The 17253-nt window shown below is 36.5% G+C and overlaps 2 protein-coding genes across 6 annotated transcripts in view; one reads left to right on the top strand and one right to left on the bottom strand.

The window, feature by feature from the left end:
• The window catches only part of Mctp1 (multiple C2 and transmembrane domain containing 1), a 573552-nt gene extending 567614 nt beyond the window's left edge, over positions 1-5938 (top strand). For all 3 annotated transcript variants that reach the window (XM_041663341.1, XM_041663343.1, XM_041663342.1), the window contains 2 exons: positions 579-676; positions 1758-5938. In XM_041663341.1, the coding sequence (XP_041519275.1) occupies positions 579-676; positions 1758-1829 (170 nt within the window). In that variant the 3' untranslated portion in view covers positions 1830-5938. The remainder of the gene's footprint in view (positions 1-578; positions 677-1757) is intronic.
• Positions 5939-12857: 6919 nt separating this feature from the next.
• Positions 12858-17253, bottom strand: part of Slf1 (SMC5-SMC6 complex localization factor 1) — a 67860-nt gene continuing 63464 nt past the window's right edge. For all 3 annotated transcript variants that reach the window (XM_041663765.1, XM_041663766.1, XM_041663767.1), the window contains one exon: positions 12858-15011. In XM_041663765.1, coding sequence (XP_041519699.1) covers positions 14530-15011 — 482 coding nt within the window. In that variant the 3' untranslated portion in view covers positions 12858-14529. The remainder of the gene's footprint in view (positions 15012-17253) is intronic.

The raw sequence follows: 17253 nt of genomic DNA, 5'->3' as shown, positions 1-17253 counted from the left end.
CCCAAGTCTATCCCTCAGTTTGCATCTGAGTGTTGATTTAATGCAAAGCTGAATACTTTTCCCCCAAAATTTATGGCAATATTTTTCATTTCAATTTAAACAATAACCAACCATCAAATCACATGACTTCTAAACATTTAGTTTGCTTTATAACAGTACCACCTAAAATAAATATCTTTGGAAAAGAGAAAAATAATAAATTACCTAACAATCACAACCTAGAAATGTAGACAGGTAAGTCTCATCATGCCTAAACATGAAGCAAATCGTCTTGGGACTGCAACCCTGAGAACCTGTTCAGGCAAGACACTGTATATCCATCCCTTCTAGGATCCCTTTTGTTTCCCCCAAACCTCACCTACTGGGAAGAAGCTATTCAGTTGTACACAGGAAAAGCAAGCAGCAGTTCAGCTGGGCAAGTTGAAGGAGGTGCTATACTAACTAGGCCACCCTGTTAAGGCTAAGGGGTAGCACAAAGTTGATGTTCAAATCGCCATAATGCCTTCTCCAGAAATGTGCTTTGCCTAACTCCACACTCAATAATGAACTCAATAATGTTTGAAATGTCACTTTTTTAGGTATTAATAAATTTACAAAAAAGCTTCGGAGTCCATATGCAATTGATAACAATGAACTACTGGACTTCCTTTCCAGAGTTCCTTCAGATGTACAAGTGGTATGTAGATTCATTATTATTGTGCTTGCTTTGACGGAGTATGACACTTCATTGTCAAAGGCCATAGAAGTGTCTGTTAAAAGTCAATGAAGCCACGTTCAGAGAGTCCGGTTTGATCACATTCTCCATCAGTCTTTGGACTGGAGAGGGAGGGGGAGGGGGGTGGGGGGAGGGGGAGGGAAATGGGAAGAGGGGAGGAGGTGAAAATTTATAATAATAAAAAAAAGAGAAAAAAAAAGTCAATGAAGCCCATTGCAGTTTTTTGGCAGGACTTTAGTCATCTAGAAAAACCTACAAAGAACAGAGAGCACAAGATTGAAAGTCAGTCATCACAAGGCTTTTGGGGAGAATGTACCCCAAGAGTCAGCCATCACATGGCTTCTGAGGAGAATGTACCCCAAGCCCAGCTAAGTTTGTGAAGAGACAGAGAAAACAGAGTTATTTTAGATATAGATGATGGAAGCGAAATGGTGATTACAAGCTATTTGTGCATATTGTATAAATTCAATACATTTTAAAGACTCATGTTAATGTATATTTTAGATTAGGGAGAAAATGTTTACATTTGAAATACTATAGCATATCTCACAAATCCTTTGGACTTAACATGTACTAACAGACTGATTTCAAAGTGGAATAAAGGTTTTGAATCACAGCCTTGAATTAGGTTTAGTGATCACAATTTGCATTAGTTTCAGTTGAAGTTTTTCATTCTATATATACAACCATGGGCTAGGTGAAGATTAAGCCTGTATTTAATAAACAAACTGCAAAGAATCATTATCCAGCTCTTCAAAAAAAGAGATAGATTTTCTTTCCTTGTATCATGTTCCAGTCAGTAACAGTCACAGTCCGTTAGCAAAGCTCACATGAGCTTCAGGCATTCTCTGGCAGATTTCCCTCCTGACTCTGCCTCCAGCCCCTGCTGCTCTTTGTACCAGCTGGAGTTCCCACTTGGCTTCTAGAACAGCATACTCCCTCCCCTTCACCTCCCTCCCCAAGCAGTCTCTCATTCCTTAGCTTTTCCTTCTTTGCCAGGAAGTGGCCACCTGACCAGTCTTTTTCTGAACTGTTTAAACAGGTGCAGTACCAAGAACTGAAACCAGACCATTCTCATAGCCCATTTAAAAGGAAGAAAAACACCCTTGGCTAGCCAGCTCCCAGCACTGAGGGACCAGCACGCCTGGAAAGATAAAAGAAAAACCCTGCAGCCTCGGCAGCATTTCTTTTCTTTCTTTTTTTTTATTTATTTTCTCTTTTTATCATGATCGAGAAATTTGTAAATAGTGTACAAAGGCATATGTCTTTGAAAATATAATTCCATTGTACAGACTCAACTTGATAAAGGATTTTAACTAGTGGAGTGTGGAAGCCTTGTTAGCTACAACCAACTGAAAGAATAAAAATAATGGTTATAAAACTGGAAGCACATTCCTCGAATTACAAGTGAAAGAACTAGAATATCAGATTAAATGCTCAATTGTACTATGATTAACCCTACATAAAATATATATGCTGATTTGATTTTAGGTGTTTTTTTTTTGGTTATGTGACGACTTCTTATCTGAAATGCAATTCATTAGTTTTTTTTTTAATATTTATGTACAAAATGTACAAAAGAGGGGAAACCCCAAACATTGAATAATGGAAATGTTGCATTTCAGTATAACACCCCGACTTTCACTCCTGTGTAAATACGTTACTCATGTATAGCTAAGGCTGATTTTAAGTTCATGAGGACAGGCACATTCAAATATTCTGCTGTGTCCTCATACACAATCCCTTAAGAGAATCTGAGATTCTATGAATAAAATTCTTAAGCCTTCAATCATTCCATCCAAAACCTTAAAATCTCTCCAGAAATATATTAAATTAATACTGCCAGGTTTATAAGTGATTATCAGGGGTTTTATATATACCACTATTTAATTTATACTGAGTTAGCAAATTAGTAAGCCGATTTAGCTGTCAAATATACTAGCAAAGTAAATCCATACTGCATTTGGTATCAAATTATGCCCTTGTATATCTGAAAAAGTAAATTTAAGTGTCCTCACAGGGGGAAAAAAACAGTTTGAAAAAATAATGCTTCTCCATTAGACTACTAACATGCTTCTTATTAGTGAGCTTTAATGTGGAGAACGCAGTGGACTAGAGAAAGGCCAGTGCTTCATCACATCATTTATGACGAACGTTGATAATGCATGAAAGCCTGTTTTGTAAAATAAATGTTTAAAGTGGTTATAATTAAAAATGTTTCTCTAACCACACTGTATACTTTAACAGTGAATTCCGAAGACCAAGTCCAGGGTCTATCAAGGGAATTTACCTCTGCAGAGATACTTGGTCAGTCAATGAGAGTGTCTTCACTGACTTTTAAAGGAATAAACTCAATGGAAATTGCTGCAATATTTTGCACTATTTTATTAATTGCTATTAATAAATAACTGGGGTGAGATGAGGGTGGGGGTTGTGCTGGACAATGTAGAAAAGCAGAAATATATATTTCACTCTAAAGAAATTCTTTAAATCTCATCAAAGCTGATTTTTAAAGTATTTTTATTTTAGAAATATGTTGTTAAATAATATTTCTTACAATAGAACTATTTTGATGTTTATACACTAAGCTTGGAAGAATGTTGACTAAATTCCCTTTCTATAGAAAGGCTTTGACCTCACCTCAACATGCTCTATCTAGGGTATCATGTTTAAAACGACATGCTTATATCTGCATCCCATCACTGTTTGTTGCAAAAACACACTACTTTATGAAGCTGGCCTATTACGAGTTTATTGATGAAATCCTTTGGTCTAAGTTCTGATTACACCTGTGTGAGACTGATGTTCTGTGCTGTGTCTACTCAAATGTCTAAGTCTGACATCCATTCTCTAACTTAGATGGACCTAATGGACCATTACCAGATGACTGAGTTTCCTTTGTTTCCTTGTGTAAGATTTCAGATGCTTAGTTCGATAGTAATGTTGACTACATATTCACTTCATTAAATACAAAAGAAAACAATTTTTTCTATGTAAAATCACTATTTTTTTCTGAGTTAAGAAATGCACAGTGGGGTACTGGGTGCATGTTTGTTCATTAGTGATACTTCACTTGGGGAAACATTTGAGCAGGGCTATTGAAACATATTGAAACCCTGGCTACAGTGAAAACTCAGTACCTTTGGCACAGTAAGCATCCAGTGAAGCAGAGAAAACTATCTGGAGTCAGAAAGTCACCTTCAAGCTAGCCCTCAATACTTTCAGAAAACAAATATATATATATTACAGGGCCAAATGAATAATGGATTTGTTTGATCCATTCGTAGGATTTTTGATTTTCATGTATAGGTGCTTTTTATATTTAAGAAGGATACCTTGGTTTTCAGTTGCTTTTCCCCCCTAGAACTGAGAACTGAACTCAGAACTTAGCCTCTGCTAGGCAAGTGCTCTACCACTGAGCTAAATTCTCAACCACAAATTAGATTTTTTCTTTTTCTTTTTTTTCAAGTCAAGGTTTCTCTGTACAGCTTGGTTTTCAGAGAAGTCTGAAACAAATATTCTAAGTTACATGAGCGAAGTTCTAAGTTATACTGAACCTGGCCCAACATCTATTTGCATTGTTAAATGTAGCAGACATTGTGAACTGCTCAACAGTCTATATTTACATTCCACACTACCGTAATTGTTGTATAATGCTGTCCTCTGGGCAAGACAACTGCCATATTCCTTAGATCAACTGTGCCAACCCGTTAAAGACCATCATAATCACGCTTACAGTTGATCCCTCAAAAAAGGAGTGGGCATAGAGGAACAGTGAGCGCAAGATTCTAGCAATCTGGATGCAATTCTGCCTTAAGTACCTGTGACCTTAAAGAGGTGTAGAGTATATAGGCAGGTCACTTGAAAAGGAGCCACATCTATGCAGGAATGGGGAGGCATAATTCATACTGGTCAAGACTTCTCAGTGCAGTTGCTTTGGGGTCATCCATGCTTCTGTAGGTGACCCCTCATTCATCTTCTCAAAGTTAGTCTGATAAACTTATTGGTTCACCAAGCTGAACTTTGGTAAGATGCTTTGGTTTGCCACTGAGATCACATAACGAGTGGTAGATAATGTTTAAGTCTCTACAGAGAAGGGATTGTGCCACCATATACTGGGATAATTCAGATATCTTGCACTTTTGTAACCTTCAACACACTGTTACCTAATAGTTCATTTTGTTAGTTTCAGACTCAGACTTAGGGGTTCATGAGAGGGAGGGGTATTCTAAATTAATTTTGAGCCATTCTATGCACTAGGATAATGTAAGTTAAAATATTTTTTACATGACCTGTGATGCATTTATTGTGTATCTACTGTATAAACCTGAGAAGGGCAATTATAGTGTATGTGTGTATCAATAGTATAATTAAACCAAATTTGTAAACAGACAAATTTAAATGGTATGCTTATGAAAGTAACTTTTTAGAAGTTTCCTTAAATTTCAACAAGACTCTGGCCTCTAACTTACAATCAGCCTCCCAAGTGCTGGGATGAACAGGCGAATGCTGAAATTGAGCAGTTAAATCCTATCCAGTGGCCATGGGGTGGGGTGGGGGGGACTTTCTACTTTGATGCCAAAATCCAAAGATGTCTAATATTGACGCCGAAATATAGCAAGCATTATTCAACTTATAAGCTTAAATACGCCCGGCTGCTTACAATACTGTTCAGTAATAGTGCTTTGGTGCTCAGCTTCAGAAGAAAAGTAGAAGGCACTTGGTGGCTTCAAATACAAACTAGCCAGTATTAACCCCCCCCCCCCCCCAACAAAATAAACAAACCAAAACAACAGCAAAAACCTCTGCTCTTATTAAAGCATGTTTAAGTTTTGGAGTTTGAAATGTTATGTGTCCAGATGGTTAGTCACTGATCTGATTAGAGTATGTGGAGTCAGCCTTTCCTAACTGCTCGGTTGAATTAAAGCCACCTAAATATAATAAAAATGACTTTTATAACTCTCTTTCCAAGGCTGATTGCTGTAACTCACTGAAACAATGACAACAGCAGCAGAAAGTATCCCCCTTTTGTTGTGAGAATTCTTTTACACTCCTTTTCAACATTCACCCAATGGTACCTTGTCTAATGGCAGGCACATGAGAAGTTATTTTAGCTGAAACACACCAAGAAAATCTCTACATTGGAACACTATAAAAGCATGCATTCCCCCCCACTCCCATTAGGGTTTCTGGTTTAAAAGTAAAAAGGAAAAGAAAAACAAAACATCCATAAAACAAAAACACAAAATGAGACAACTAAATATATAATTGTTCTCTAATTTCAAGTTGTTCAATCTTTCATTCTAAGCTGAAAACAATAAAAAACAAAATCTACAAAATATCCTGTGTGTAGTACTACACCAATATTTTTGTAAAAACAATTTTTAAAAAATCTGTGTATCTTTGAATGCAGTGAAAAAAGGGTATTTATGTGTACCAGTGTTTGTCTGCATGTTTTTAAAGTGCACTATACATACAATGCCCAGAGGCCAAAAATGGGTATTGGATCCCCTGGAAATGGATTCTCAGATTATGAACTGCTGAGAAAAACTTCGGTGCTCTCCAAGAAAAGTTAAGTACCATTAACTGCTGAGTCTCCAGTCCCGGGACTACTGCTGAAAGGCGACAATGGGACTGCATGTTCTGCTCTCATCAACTAATAGGGTAGAGAGCTTTAGTTCAGTATATGTGTCAATGTTCTCTCTGTATGTATCAAAATAACTGCAATGCAGGCCTTCCCTGCTCTATATTTTTTAATGTTCCCTCAAAGAGAAAAGGAACAGCCCCAATAAGCCAGTGAGAAACCACCTGACTTCTCTGGAAGACTGATCTGAGGAAATCCTGAGCTCTAGCTGAAGGAGATAGCTGTTAGTCCTACTAGTGAGGAAAGTTCACATGGCTCAGTCTGGGGTCAGTGGCTAGCTTTAAACTGGCTTCAGTCAAGTTAAACGATTTTATTTTGCCTGGGTTCAAGTGGTGACAGATTTGGAAGAAATGCTAAATTTGTACAGAAAAGAGGCCATAGGATTACAATTTTTAATTGTGTTCTGCATTATAGGAAGCGCCCAGGACAACAGCCAAGCACCAGTTTTCACAAAGACAGCTGGATCACAGAAGGGAGCAAAGGAGAAGAAAATACCAATTATTTTTCTCAAGATTCTTTTTTATAGTTACCAGAGAAACAGAATCCATACAACTAAATCCCCCATAAAATATTCTTACACAGTAGTGATTCCAACAACTCTAAACAAAAACTGTATGTGTGGTCCATTGAAGATCAATTCTGCAAAATACATCGTTCTACTTCCTGTTACACGAAGGGGCTTGCTTGTGACAGGAGGAGGTTACTTCCAATTTCTAACCAAATTTACAGAATCATATGCTTCTTGCATTTGTCCTAGACTTGTGAAACACACAGAACATACCCAGAAAGGTCAAATGCCCAAAACCATTTGAAGAAGCCCTCCTTCCCCAATTTCATTTCCATTTCATTTGTTTGCTATTTAAAATTTCCCTATTGGATGTTCAGAAGTGGGGGAGGCTATTTAGAGGTTGAGACTATGGTTCTTTTTTTTATTTTTATTTATTTATTTATTTAATTTTTTTTATTGAAAAAAAAATTTCCGCCTCCTCCCAGCCTCCCATCTCCCTCCTCTTCTTCCCACTCCTCTCCCCCTCCCTCTCCAGTCTGAAGAGCAGTCAGGGTTCCCTGCCCTGTGGAAAGTCCAAAGTCCTCCCCCCTCCATCCTGGTCTAGGAAGGTGAACATCCAAACTGGCTAGGCTCCCACAAAGCCAGAACATGAAGTAGGATCAAAACCCAGTGCCATTGTCCTTGGCTTCTCAGCAGCTCTCATTGTCCGTCATATTCAGAGAGTCCGGTTTTATCCCCTGCTTTTTCAGTCACAGTCCAGCTGGCCTTGGTGAGCTCCCAATAGATCAGCTCCACTGTCTCAGTGGGTGGGTGCACCCCTTGTGGTCCTGACTTGGTTGCTCATGTTCTCCCTCCTTCAGTCCGGTGCTCCAGTGTGGGTCTCTGTCTCTATCTCCATCCATCGCCAGATGAAGGTTCTATGGTGATATGCAAGATATTCATCAGTATGGCTATAGGATAGGGTCATTTCAGGTTCCCTTTCCTCAGCTGCCCCAGGAACTAACTGGGGACATCGCCCTGGGCACCTAGGAGCCCCTCGAGGTCCAAGTCTCTTGCCAACCCGAAGATGGCTCCCTTAATTAAGATATGTGCTTCCCTGCTCCCCTATCCAACCTTCCTTTATCCCAATCATCCCGTTTCCCCAAGTTTCCCCCATCCTCCCCTTCTCACTTTTCTCTCCCCATCTCCCCTTACCCCCCTCCCACCCCACCCCCAAGATCCCAATTTTTTGCCCGGCAATCTTGTCTACTTCCCATAACCAGGAGTATAGCTATATGTTTTTCTTTGGGTTCACCTTCTTATTTAGCTTCTTTAGGATATCAAATTATAGACTCCGTGACCCTTATTTATGGCTAGAACCCAATTATGAGTGAGTACATCCCATGTTCATCATTTTGGGTCTGGGTTACCTCACTCAGGATAGTGTTTTCTATTTCCATCCATTTCCACGCAAAATTCGAGAAGTCATTGTTTTTTACCGCTGAGTAGTACTCTAATGTGTATATATTCCACACTTTCTTCATCCATTCTTCCATTGAAGGACATCTAGGTTGTTTCCAGGTTCTGGTTATTACAAATAATGCTGCTATGAACATAGTTGAACAAATGCCCTTGTCATATGATCAGACATCTCTTGGGTATATTCCCAAGTTGGCATTGCTGGGTCCAGGGGTAGGTTGATCCCAAATTTCCTGAGAAACCGCCACACTGCTTTCCAAAGTGGTTGCACAAGTTTGCATTCCCACCAGCAATTGTTCTATACTAGACTACTTGCCTAATAAATATCAGGCCTGAGGTTCAATCCTTGTATGGAAAACAAAAGTATCTAACAGGAAAAAACAATCACCAGTACTTTTTTTGGGGGTGGAGATGGGAATAAGCACAAACCATTTTGCATTTATTTACATAACCAACACCAGACACACCAATTAGTAAACAGGTATGTATCATTCATTCTTGTGCACTATAATGCTAATTCAAAATACTTTTATTTGGTAGTCAAGAAATCCTCCCACCAAAAGAGAGTTACCAATACTTCCTGGCTGTTACAGTTACCTTTTGTTACTTTTCAAATAAAAGCTGTGATGTTTCTATGCATTTGGAGATTAACTAATGAATTACACTTGGCCTTCATCCTGTAGGTGCATGCAACAGTGTGCCTAGAGAACAATGGCATGGTAATATTAGAACCCTCTCGGTAGACAGCTACGTCTATCTATCTGTCATTCTGCTGTAAGTAAGTTTACACGGTTCCATTTCCATTTTATAGAGCAATTATAAACAATTACCAGCCTCATAACTTCCTGTTTTCTGAGTTAAGTAAGTAAAAACTCTTCAGAAAGCACTTAACTGTTTTCATTAACACTTATAAAACTATAAAAATAAAAAAATGGGTTATATGTTATGACTAGCCCCTCCAAAAGTTGTAAATCTAGCAAGCAAGGGCTACCACTGAAGAGCAAGGAGCAATCTTCCACTTGAAAACTGGAGAGGCTCTTGTCTAAGGTACCATGAAGTGAGTTGTCAGATTCACTCTCAAAGAAATACACAGGACAACTGAGCTACTTAAGATCTTTAGTAGATGATAGCAATTATAGCCTGCTTTGAAGAAAAATGGCAAATTTTAAAGCTCTAGCTATTTTTTAAAAATGGAGGACATGCAAGTTTAAAATTAGCCTACTTTAAAAGCATTTCAAGATCGATTCTTGGCAAGTAAGATTGGTCAGTGGATAGAGACTTCACTACCAAACCTGATGACCTGAGTTCAGTCCCCAGGACCTATGTACAACTGATTCTGAAGGGTTGTGCTCCAACATCCACGTGCCTGCCATGGCATGCACGCCCCCCCCCCCCACAATACACTCAAATACATAAAAGTAAATAAATGTAAAAGAAGAGACTCAAATAGGAGTATCACTTTCAAATAAGTAGGCTTCTGGTACTGTGAACAAATATAAACTATTTTACAAAAATTAGATGAATAAAAAATATTTAATTATATGTATATTTCTGCTCTTAAGGTATTGTGTGCAGGTCATTTAAAATGTAATTTATAATTAAGAAATGTTAGTAGTCATCTATAATAATCAAGCTTGTAGTCATGTTAGATTTTCTAGATGCACAGAGATGTATTTCAGGTGGATATGCATTCTTCATAGCATCCCCTGACTCCACTCTTCTTTCTCCCAGCATTCAGTCCAGTCCTCTCCGCCTACCTAATTTCTGCCCTATCAACAGGCTAAGGCAGGTTTTTTATTTATTAATGGTAATCACAACACACAGAGGGGACTACCACATCAGTTTTTTGTATGATTTTATATGTAGTCAGTAACTTTAATCATTGTTTTCAACAACATTTAGAAATATTTCCTTTCTTGTTTCCTTTAAATCAGACATTTTCTAACCATTTTCCCTCATTCCCCTGTTCAGGTTTCATTTTTGCAACTTGTTTTTGTTTTTAAAATGCACATCTTAACCTATTCAAATTCTACATAATGCTCAGTCACTTCATGGCTGCTGATCTGACATGGAGGCTGTGAGTCACTGACAGCAAACTAACTTTGGTCACCACTTTAAGACTAATGATCCCCCCCCCCCCCCATATGACTTTTCACTTGGGAACAAAAGAACAGAGAAATGTTGGTAATCTCAGTTCATCTACCATCAGAAGAAATGATAGCTGGAAACTCAAAAGTTGGAGTTCAGATTTCTAGTTCAGTGCAAATGATGTCCTCTGGAAGTATTAAATGTATTTTAAACTTTTATTTTTGATAGTATTAAATCTTTTATAGCCTACAGTACTAATCCATTTTCTATCAATAATTACTATTTATGGGCCATCAATGTTTATTTGATATAATCTGATGAGAAGAAAGGTGATCACATTTATCAATTTTAACTGGACAGAAGAATGCATGGATGCTTAATAATGGAACTTTCTTGGGTCTACACCTGTTAAAGGCAATGGATTTCAATATTTCCATGCTATGTATGAATATCCACCTTTCATTATGATTACTGAATAATTGATCAATAGTCCCACTGACAATAGTTGGCTTTTATTCATAAGTCAGCAGTTTTAAACATAAAAAGAGTTCACTGTATTTAAAGAGATGCAAATATAGTTCTATCTTTAAGAGCAAAGAATTATATTTTTAAGAAAAACCATTCCTATCTAGGATTAACAGCTGCATTTCAAACGTTTAAAAACAGGCTGATAAAAGTTCAACTGCATTATATCTACACTAGAAAAAGCAACAATGTATTTAAATATATCATACCATAAACAGTTTATAAGAGAAAAAAAAACTTCCAAAGAGACCATAATCTACAAAAAAATAATCACTTATATTTGTAAATCTCTAAGATTTCATTCAAATAATTTCAAAGAATTTTCTAACAATTCATACAACTTCATATCTTAATAAACAAAAAGGATACAGCTTATGTTGCTCATGTTCTCATAAACTAGGGTTAGGAGTTAACATACAGCTCTATATGTTCTGCAAGATCAGGACCAGAATTTACTATAAGAGTAATAATCTAATGATTATCAATATTAAAAAAGTCTTATAAAACACTTCTCTGAAAATCTTCCTTCATCAGTGTGCTGAAGAAAGTATGCTCAGAACCAATGTAACTTTTTCAGATCAATTTAGTGCCTGATATTTTCTCTCACACAGGCTTAGAAATTAACAAAATACATTTTCCTACTGCAATTCATTTTAAAATACAAGCTGAATTTTCTGATAACATAATCTAATTTACATGCATTAGTTAACAACTCCATGTTCAGTTTAACATAACCAGGTACTTGTCAGTAAGTCTGTAACTGACCTTTCTAACTCAATCCACATTTGATATAAAAACAATAATCATTTTGAGTTTTGCAAGGTCTACCTCAGCAGGAGATGCAATTGGCATGGAAGCTACCGAATAAAGGTTGGAGGCAGTAAGTAGTTCATGCCAGTCAGAGAAGACACCATTCTGCTGGCTTACGAGCGACAGTGACAGCTCTTCCCAAGTTCATCAGAGGCAGAAGGGCTGCAAAAACCATCAGTAAGTTTTTCTTTTCATGTAAATCTATTCATTTTCCTATAACAGCATCAAGAAAGAGCAAGCACATTCTTGTAATATTTATGTATATGCCCTAGCATTAACACATTCACATTTGCCTCAGAATGATCACTACAAATTCAAAAGCCCACCCACTGCCTATGTGTTCTAAAAATAGAATTGCCAAAGTAATACTCATCAAATGTACTATCAGAAATTAAAGTGCGATCAGGCTCAGTATTTCAATTTAAAAAGTAGGGTACACTTACTAAAGCTTCCAGGAACACACAGAACTAATTTTTATTCTACAGCACTTCAAATAAACACATGAAAACACACATATTTAATTTTAGCTTACTTTCCCAGTTGTCACAGCTCCTCCTAAGAAGTATACCACTTTGGGCTCTGTTAGCCTTTTGTTAAACTTAAAACAATAATTCATTTTCCATTCTTATATACTAGAAGAAGTGATTTTTTTTTCCTGGTCATTTTTGTAGGAAACTATGTCTACAGAATTTCTACTTCATTCTCTACAGTGGAACTAACATTAAGAACACAGGAAAATTCCAAAGGTCTGTCTAAGAACCGCAATAAACTGCACCAAGGAGGAAAGCTGACTGACTTTTATTCACGTTGTGGAAGGGGCTATGGTTTGATTTACTTCCCATGGGACTGTCAGTCTGCTCTGGGAGGATGCAGGACAGAGTGACATCACTCAGCTTTGTCTTCACCAGCAACTTTGGAAAGTCTCCAATGAAAAGTTAACTCAGGACTTTTAAGTGTTTAGAATTTTTTCCTCCTTGACCTCTAATATAGATTGAAGACAACAATTATGTTTTCTAAACTACAAAACAAGAAATAATACAAATAATGCTGGAATCTTGAAGTGTAGTAATTCGGCACAGAACACAGTACCCTGTACTGTGTAACAATGCCTTTTTAAAGGAAGACATCTTGGAGGAACATGGCATTATGACTTGTGGGACACAAAACAGCTTGCTGTGCAATAGCAATAGTTCAATCAAATAAAATTCTTCAGTGAATATCTAACTTATGGAACTCATAGTACAAATCCTAACTCATGATACTCTTCATATCTTTTAGTCATAAAATTACTGTCCACTTTAGCATCTTCCTCTTTGCTCCAGCAGCAGCTCATTATTAGCAAATCTGAAGCATCAGAGAAAGTGAGAGTTTAGCTGAATTCTTTCAGGACAAGGGCACCTGAGATGACATTACTTCCATTTGACATACAAGAAAACCAAAACAGAGAAAAAAGTTCTTGCAACCTCAGATTAGCCAGATTTACCCCGTGCCTGAGTCAAAGTCTATGCTCAAGTGTGTGTTAGTTTATGGAACAGCATTCTCCCAAGGTGCCTTCATAGTGAGATTCAGTGACTATTTCTGGTTCCTTTCTCTTTTCCATCTTTTCCTCTTTGCTTCTTTTTTGTCTTCCTCTCTGGCAGGGTCACACTGTAACAGTCTGGATACAAACTCTCTGTCATTCCCCTAATTCACCCTCTCCAGGGACTATTCATATTTGCTGATACTTTGGAGGATTAATAACAAAAACAAATTTTTATGTTATTTCTTACAGTACATATAAAATTATTTTGAAATCTTATATAAGTTTGATTTTTATTAGTGTGCAAAGACTAAGACATTGAGCGCCTGTGTCTTGCTGAAAGATATGTTCGAGAAATGAAGCATAATACTTCTTTAACACATTAGTTGCTGCTGGGGCCGCAATTACATTACATAACATCAAGATTCTTTTCCCCATCTATAACACAGTGTAACTTACTTTCACCAGTGAAGGAATTACAATCTCTTAAGTGGTTAATAGTCACATTCTGTTTTGTAGGTTATAAACTATTAGGAAAAAAACTGAAACACTAATCTGCAAATTCATACTGCATACTAAAATTTCAGATAACCACAGCAATTTCATTGTAAATTTTAATTATATTATTTAATAAAACTTTATATATGGGAAAATGTTTTCACTGACAGAAGACTGGTTAAGCGAACAGAAGTATACTTCATATATGCGCTGCTAAACTACAATAGATCAAAGAACTCAATTGTTAAACTACAAATAATGTAGCATTTAAAAAGATTATTAAATATAATTTAAAATACTAGAAAGGTTTATTTTAGAAACAAGGAAAACAAATGTATCTTAGACATTAGCATATAAAGGAGAAACAAGTTTTTCAAGTATATAGATACACATTTTAATGAATATCCTTATCATGATTTAAAAACTTATAGCACTTAGAGGAAGGGACATTTTGATATGAAAAAATATTTTATTTCCTACAAAACAATATAAATAAATATTTCAAAACAAAGAATTTTAACGATTAATAAAAGCATTTTATACCCAACAATACTACTTCCTTTTATTGTTCTATCTTTTCTGAGTTAAATTCCAAACCTGGACAGGGAGCCCGTATTCTAGTTCTGCAGATGTTTTTAAGTGCTATGAAAATCTGCTGTAAGTCTGTCAGTGACTAAATCAAATTTGTCCATAAGCAAAGCTATGACTATTATACTAGTGACAGAGCAGGTTGTATGTTTAGGTCTGACTCACACTTTCCGGCATCACGACACCTCTGTGACTGACCGACACATCATCTCCAGGGTCACCAACAAGGCCTCAGTGTGCACTCCAGGACGCACACTTAGACTCCCAGGCAGTTCCTTAAGAACATCAGGGAGCTTCTTTAATGCTTTTATGTTTCTGGCGTAAAGATCCAGTAACCAGTCAGTATGTCCACTGGTGGCTTCTGTGTCACTATTACATGCCATAAGCAACTCACTTAGATGAGCAAACCCTTTGAAAGCTAGGGTGAATTCTGAAGATAAATCAAATATTGAACAAAAACTAAGCAACATCCTACTAAGTAAAAATGAACCAAATTCAAGCTGCTGGTGATAAAAACGTTTCTGTGTCTGAGCATGGAAGTTGTCCACTGTATCGTCTAGATTGGTGATGGCAAACAGTTCTTCCCTGTCTTTTGGTGACAGCACGTGATCCAAGGGCAACTCCCCCTTAGAGTTCCTCTGCTGTAAAAGCTCTGGGCCTGTGAAAAAGAAAATACAAAATGTTAATAGTAAAACATTTTTATTTTGGCAGGTTAACAGCTGTTTTTTTCCCTTTTCCCCACAAAGCTTACAGGGCTCTGCTTTTTACCATAGTTGCTAACTAGCTGCCTACAGCCTGTGACTTTCTATACAGACTAATAGAGCTCAGTTTACAAACTTACAATTCCAGTCAGTTGTCCAATGAAGCCTGCTTAGAAGCCCATACTCTAGTTGGAGAAGTAGTATAGAAGATAAATGAGACAGTTTTAAACACCTTACCTGCACACCATAAGAGCAAGAGTTTCAGTCTTCACAGACTAAATTCATAAAATGCCTTAGTGTAAGTTCAGAAAAAGGAAAAAAAAATGTCTCCTTTGCATTACTGATAAAGCACTGGCAGTGTGAAAACTATACAGACCCTATGCAAACATAGTACATTTTTCATTTTATTCTTGCTAATGTTTACTGCCTTAAAGGTAAGGGCTTCACAGAAACTTCCATGTTATTTTTTCTAAATCAAACTCAATAGTTGATCTATCTATCAAAACAAAAACAAAAAACCTGCCAATAGTCATAGTAGGTACTTGCAGAACACTGAGACGCTAAGGACTGAAAGTTATTCCCTAAATATTAAATCGTGTAAGGAATGTAAAGCAATGACACAGCACTCAGTCATGTGACCAAGTACAGGTACTGGACTGGACTGGGTCAGTCACATCTTTAAGCCTTTACACACTTACTCATAGAACTGTTACCTGAGATATGAAGGTACAGTAAGGAACCAAATAGGAAATTCCTATCATTATCAAATGAACCAACAAAGAGAATAGGTTGTTAAGTGTTAAGACCATAACCACACATACGATGGCTTAAATGATTGATGTACAATTGTAGAGAAAAGAATTTCAAATGAAAATTGTATTATCTTTGTTAGCATCTCAAAACAAAAATAAAATATTCTAACTTTTTCCTGTTAGGAAAAAATTATGAATACCTGAAGCAAACAAAGTTTCAGCAGTATACACTCTTAAAATTATTGCTCTCAAGACTGAGAGTCTTGAAATTAATAGCTTAGCACAGTGGTAACGTCAAACCATGTGACAGATTGAAACCCAGACTATGACTGGATTAGTAAAAAAAAGAACAAAACAACAAACAAACAAACAAAAACAAACAAGTACTTTAGCCAAGTATAAGCAGATTTTCTCTCCTAACTTACTAGTCTTTGTTAGCAAAATTCACATTGGTTGACGTAATACTATATTATATGGATAAACTGGAAATCATACTGTAATAACTCTCATATCACATCATTTGATACAGAAACAAGTATTTGCTAGAATGTCAGATTAAATCTTGAATAGAAAAACATAATACTTAATAGGAAAAGCATTAGGTTTAGAAAACAAATAGTATTTTAAAAAGAAGGTAGAAGAACTACGTCAATTATGAAATAGTGTTGGTAAAACAGACACACTTAGGCCTTTAGGGGGCAGGAGAAGACTATAAATAATCAAGTCTCTCAAGCCACCATGCATCCTTTCTTAGATGTACACAGCATCACCCCCTCGCCACAAAAAAAAAAAAAAAAAAAATCAAAAAAAAACCAAAAACGTTCAAACCCCAATCCAAAAGCAAGCAAACAAACAAACACCCACATAAAGAATATGCCTTTTGATTTTACACAGAACAAAATGCTTTATATACAACAGAAACACATTAAATTCTAAGCTAAAATTAGCATAATACAACCAATTTACACAAAGGTTTGTATTTTTTTCATTACAAGCTAGTTTTCAGTTATCTTCTTGAAAACACAAATTAGGTTGAATTCTTTGAGGCAATATGTATAATAGTTCATATGCAAAAATGTCGCTAAAACGGGAGTTGCTGAAGGTAAAAATGAAAGACTCAGGAAAAGCAGTAGATGTATCCAACGCTTAAGTTAGCCTCTTCACACAATCCTTCCATCATTCCCTGACTATCATCTGAAAATTCAACTTTAACGTAGGTGACTGCAAATATAAATGGAAAATATTCATAGCTATCTTTTCCATAATCTATAAAGGAATGCCTTATAAAGACAACATTGGTTTGGAGAGTTATACATATACATGTAACAAAACAAGGAGGGACGGAAAACCAAAGTAGTCACAAGAAGCACTGAATCCAAAGCTTTAAGAAATGACTAGTTCACAAAGACATCATATATGTTAAGTAAAAGAAATATTTAACATCAAC

This window comes from Microtus oregoni, unplaced genomic scaffold (genome assembly GCF_018167655.1).
Source record: "Microtus oregoni isolate MIOR12 unplaced genomic scaffold, Mior012 000014F_ref0000157, whole genome shotgun sequence".
NCBI classification, from domain to species: Eukaryota; Metazoa; Chordata; class Mammalia; order Rodentia; family Cricetidae; genus Microtus; species Microtus oregoni.
The sequence above is the reverse complement of the archived record's forward strand: the minus strand, read 5'-3'. Positions and strand labels throughout refer to the sequence as shown.